General features: G+C 32.4%; 1 protein-coding gene across 1 annotated transcript; it reads right to left on the minus strand.

The window, feature by feature from the left end:
• Window positions 1–289: 289 nt before the first annotated feature.
• Bm14120 (Uncharacterized protein) lies at window positions 290–2906 on the minus strand (the record flags this gene model as incomplete). Its single annotated transcript, XM_043076870.1, has 6 exons — window positions 290–511; window positions 1059–1305; window positions 1591–1632; window positions 1852–2015; window positions 2273–2468; window positions 2740–2906. The coding sequence occupies 6 exons, from the start codon at window positions 2904–2906 to the stop codon at window positions 290–292; spliced, it is 1038 nt and encodes a 345-aa protein (XP_042932804.1).
• Window positions 2907–6000: the final 3094 nt, after the last annotated feature.

Raw genomic sequence — 6000 nt, forward strand, 5'->3', positions numbered from 1 at the left:
AACCAGATAATATAAAATGTAACGAAAAATATTTTTAGCAGAAACGTTTCCAAAAAATCATCCTGAGATTTGATACAATTCTCGTCGAATTTATAGGAAATGCGTAATAAACTGAAACTGATTTTATTTCTCCAGAATCCAAAAAAAAATTTCAAAATTGATCAGAAATTTAGAACAAGTTTCAATATATAATCGATCAATTCTCCAGAATCCAAAAAAAAATTTCAAAATTGATCAGAAATTTAGAACAAGTTTCAATATATAATCGATCAATTACAAGATTCATCGGTTATAGCATGTGTGCACTATGTAGAAAAGTTTCAGCAAAATTTAAAGTTTGTGAATACTGAAATTGGAGCAGTGGTAGTGACTGGATATTTTGTTGTCGACGGGTTTCCATTTCTAAACGCTCCATACTAACAGACAGTTGATTGGCGGGCACCTCAAGGCTTCCATGATTTATCTGTTGTTGTTCGATTTTCACCAATTCTGTCCAATCTGATATTTGCGACTACAAACAAATTCGGATAATTATTTCTAAAACAGTGGATATTTGATGATCAACAAATTAATATCGATAAGGAATAATTATCAGCAGCGAAATGACATTCAGAAACTGCTTACTAATGAGTAATTGAAAACCAATAAGTTGTTACAATGTTTTGTTCTCTGAATTTTATTAAGGAATTAATAAAACTATAGCAGCTTTCAAGTGGAAGCAAAAACAGTCCTAATTAATTTGAAACGAAAACTCTAAATGCTACGGATACTTAATATTCTAAATAGTCGCAAATAATCAACTCAGTAATATTGATAAAGAACCGCTTAAAACTGGAAGTAACCTGAATAAAATCGGTTCTTTTCCTTCCATGAAGGACCAGTGTGATCAATACCTTATCATTAAAAAAAATTTTTAAAAAAATAAAAAAGCCTAGAAGTCTAAAAATGAAGCCAAGAATTAAATAAGATCCAACTTAATATCCTAAACCGAGAATGCTAACTTCATCGTAAAAACTTCGATAAAAGAATTTTTCAATAATCGGAAAATACCACAACACCTGTAGAGGTTGAAGAAAATGCTTATAAATATTTAATATCAATTCCGGATTCATTCTACGAAGCGCCAATTCCTGAGCAAATATGAAAACAGACAAATAGTACTGCAATCCATCACTGAGATATGAATAACGTATACTGACCATATCACCCCAGAAAAAACCAAGTTCTCTACGAAACACCTCATACTTAAGCTTGGAACGAAACAAGTCAATAATCCATGCCAGAAGTTGTGCCTCGAATTTTAATCTGAAATAAAGCGACAGTTTTAAAAGTTATATTTCATGATTTCGGATGTTTATTTGCTTGCTTGGTTTTCAAATAAAACCGGCGCATCAATTGTGTGAATCACGTGCTGATCGCTCTTTTATGGTATCAAATAAAAGCGGAATGCCAAAAATGTTCAACTGCAGCTTTCTCCAATCAGCTACAATGAAATGATTTACACTATCACATCGAAAAATAAAGAAATAAATAAACAGGAATACCTATTCCTTCGTGTAACTCTGCAAAGTTGAAAAAAACGAAACTTACGATTTTTCATCATAAATGTTGATTTTGTGAAAATTTTTCCTCCTGAAAGGAAACAATGATAAGAATGATGCTTAAGAAATTAGAAATTTTCATCGAAAAATATACAAATGTAGTATTTTGAAATCTAATAAGAATTAAGAAACAAAAAAAAAAAAAAAAAAAAAACAAGAATGGTAATAGTTCTTATTTTCCTTAATTTACAATGTATGATAATTTCTTATAAAGTATGATGCATTATATTTCTGGTTTGTGATAACTCACTGTATTTCGTCCTTTTGAATCATGCCGAACAACTTTCGGATGACAAGTACTTGTGCTACTGGTTCAAATTTCGACAAAAATAGTTTGAAAGTATCCATGCATATCACCCGCACTGTACATAAGGTGTATTCTTCACAGCATATTAAGAAATTAGCGAGAAATTCCTGCAATCAGAAATAGCTGAACAAATGGAATTCGAAAGGATATTATCCAACTACCTTTTCTCAACGATATATTTGTGTCTCCCACCTCCCAAAATTAAGAATCAGATGTATCCGTGTATTTTTCAAGATCTTCGAGGCCTATACATAATTCTAAATCACTTTCAACATTGAAACTTATCAAGCTTTCGATTTGAAACTTATCAAATATATATATATATATATATAAGTAAGCTCGTAGGAAATTTCTTGAACCATACTAAGAAGAACGTCCACTGGTTTCGTCCTATTGACTCATTTTCGACAGAAACCAAACAATTTCGCAGCACTAGTACTACGTAACCAATGTTGAACATATTTGAAGTTGAAATATGCAGCGAATAGCAAAGTGGACCAACCGCAAGTTTCAGATAATATTCAGGTGAAAATACTTGTGGAAGTGGATAAAACTTTGATCTGAAAATCGACCTATATCTAGACTTATCTAAGACACAAAATTTGTTATTCTGACAGATCTCATGTTTTTTATTTTCTTATTCTTACAGTTCTCACTTATTACAGTAACAGAGAAAAAGGAAAGTGTACAATTGAAATTAGTTATCAGAAGCAATACAGAGATCTGGATCACTAAAGTTCCAGAGTTAAATTCGGCATGAAAGATAATAAAAACGATTATAAGATGACTGGTCATTTATTTTGAGTGTCACAATTTTTACAAAACACTTACTTCAAAGAATTAACTAAAATAAGTGTATTGAGTGGCAGTTGCCGGTTAGAAAATTTGTAAATTTCATCCAATTTCATAATAAATGCTTCCATATAATGACTTTGGATATGAGTGCATGATAACACTTTATCGAACAGCTCATCCAGTAGTTCGTAATTTTTGCTCATTGATAAACTATTAAACAGGAATTATCGAGCAAATGATATCATTAACAATTACTTTGCTAACAAAGAAATACCAAAATAGACTAAAATAAATGTAATAAAATAAAACAGTACTAAAATGATAAAATATAAAACAATCTGTTCAATAATAATAACTGGTAAAGCTGTACGTGACCCAAAATCTTCGAGTTCTGCAAAAGTAAGCGGTTGAAAACTTACGTGAATTCTAAAAATTATTTAATATATATCTAGTGATTTCGTTTCCTCCAACCTCGATGTCCCAATCCTTAACGACAATGAACTGAAAGAATTTTTCTCATACAAACCAATGCCAAAGAGAAACTTAACTATTGGTTCGAATATTCTCACGGAAAAATGACTAGTTTCGAAAAAGAACCCAAGGAGGACATTCTTTCCTAAAAGATGTAGGTACAATAGTTCCCCATGAGGGAGAGATTGCGTTGGTCAATGAACCTATAAAAGAAATTAAATAGCCAGGATAAAGAAGGGATGATGGAGAAGCAAAACTGTCTCAATAGAATTACGGACAAGGAAAAATTCTCAAAGACCAGTGAATATACGAAGGAATTCTTCACCAACAATGTTCGACAAATCAGTTCAGAGTGTCGATGAACAAAGAATTTGTTTCTCGGCGAAGTAGAAAAGATAAAAAGGTACTCAACCATCCTAGAAGCATTCAGATCATTCAAAAACTTGAAATCTCGTGAATTTCCAATTAATTTAAAAAATATATCAAATAAAATTGGATTAATCCATAATACTAAAAGTTGTCTTAATTAAACATTTAAAGAAATATAAAATTGTTTCAAAATACATTTCATGTAAGCAATCTCATTAATCCAACACTCATCCCGTTTTGGTTGAGCTTATCCGCTGTAGAACAAAGGGTACGCACATTGTTTAACATGTCAACCAAATTTGATTGTAATATCGAAGTACTGTAAAAATTTCCTGATCTAATATTCATTCTTATAAGAAACTGATAATATTAAAACCCATCTTTTGCTATATAAAGAGAAACGATCATCTGATAGCTCTTTACTCATGCATAATCATGCGCTTGTTACAAGTCAATACCCATTATATAAGAATTGGAACTCTTTGTCTTGTCAATTTTCTGTGCCAGCAAGTTATGATTTTGGCTTCTCTCTCTCACTTATTTAATTTCTTTAAATTCCCCATTAATTTATTCATTTTTTATCTCATATTTGCAGACAAATACTACAAACTTATAAACATATTCTCGGTATAGATTGGTATCGTAGTTATTAGCGAATAAAATCATTATAATAAATCTTTCACTCAATGCATTCGCCTTTACCAACTACAATAACAGTTTAGAAAGCTGTTGAGCATATGAAAGTCCAATTCGACTCTAAGCTCTAAGCTGCAAGGCTCAAAGACCACAAATTTCACGATAAACACTTCATGTTTTCTTCGTTTACTGGCCCTCCTTTAGCTAAAGAAATCGGGATGCAGTTTCTTTTTGACGAGTGTAGTTCTTTTTTTTGAGGAATCAGCTGTTATTTTTTTTTTTTTTTTTTTTCATTACACCATTTTTCATTACTCGGAAAGGAAAAATCCTCTGATTAAATCCGGGAATTTTATTGGTCCACGATATAAGACATGTTTAAGCTTTTCATCTTTTTAAAGTGAGCTTATGGATTATAAAAGATTCCTAATTTTGTTATGGTATTAGTACTTCGTAATGAGGTAAGTAATGAATAACATCATTCTTATTCATATCAGAAGACATTTCTTTAATTATGTTGATTTTGTAGCTGTTCCTGCATTCTAAGAAGCTAAGAAAAAATATCATACCTAAAAAGCTGAGAATCGATTCAGAGTTGATTTAATCAATCAAAATAATGATTAACTTTTGAGATTTTCTATGGACAAAAGACTAAATATATTGTTGTCCCTTAGTGGTATTTTGTTTAAATTGTTCTAATGCATTTTTCAGATGTTCGTTAACATAGTTACTGGATTCCAGATATTCGCCCTCATTGCCAATTGCGTTATGACTTGATTACTCTGATGATGATCAAAGTATAGAGTATACGACACATTTTCCTTAACTATCATTTTCAATTTTTTTGTATTCATATAGTATATTGATGATAGGTATTGGGATGGTATTCTTTCGAATTGCATTTGTTCAGCTATTTTTGATTGTAGGAATTTCTCGCTAATTTCATAATATGCTGTGAAGAATGCACCTTATGTTAGGAATGCGAGTGATATGCGTGTGTAAAAACAAATTTAGAATTTCTTTCTTACTGCCCTGTTTCCTTGCGAAACAAAGTCGTTTTCCTTTCTTGATAGTTCACATCGCTGACTTCTTTGTCTTCGATACTGGTACATTCTCGAACCTGTGCTGATTCCGTTCTGTGTACGTGTACTGTGGGAGTCTTCGTAAAATACTTTATTATTCAAACCTCAAACTTGAGTAATTAAACCACCTCGCAACCGAGCCATACCAGACAAGGAACTATAATGAATGGCTTTGTAAGGAAAAAATTGGAAGGGATTTTATGGATGCTAAGGTTACAAAGTAGATTAAAATCACTTACAACAATAGTCTTTGTTCACTACGTTATAGAATCGCCATTGTGGCGACACTCCCGACTCGAGAAAAATAGCAAACAAAATGACTGGACTTGTTATCAGTCTGCTCTTAGCTCTTTGGCATTGTTTTCCTTCCGCGGAATCGAGGACGGATGGATATCTTCATAATCTTCTAGTTCGATATTCGGGTCCACGACTTGGTATTATTTGTTTTGACTGATGCTCAGCTCTAAAGGGTAGAGGTGGTTCAATGGTCTTTTCTAAATGTTTCCACCGGACATTTTAAGTTAGACCGCTCGAATATTACCGGCTTGTACTATTAACTTGGTGATGCTCGCCAGAGGCCAACATCCTCTGGGTACTGCTCCTGTGTGCACCACGACAATCTCTCTCACTTATAGAATGCGTCTGCGCGTGTGTTCCCTTGTGCTCTCTTTGTTTGCGGTCTCGTAGTGTTTGAAGGTATTTGGTTTGCCACTTTTCCCAGAATTTATCTGCTATTATTGCA

Source organism: Brugia malayi (genome assembly GCF_000002995.4).
Source record: "Brugia malayi strain FR3 genome assembly, contig: Bm_v4_Chr1_scaffold_001, whole genome shotgun sequence".
Classification (NCBI taxonomy): Eukaryota; Metazoa; Nematoda; class Chromadorea; order Rhabditida; family Onchocercidae; genus Brugia; species Brugia malayi.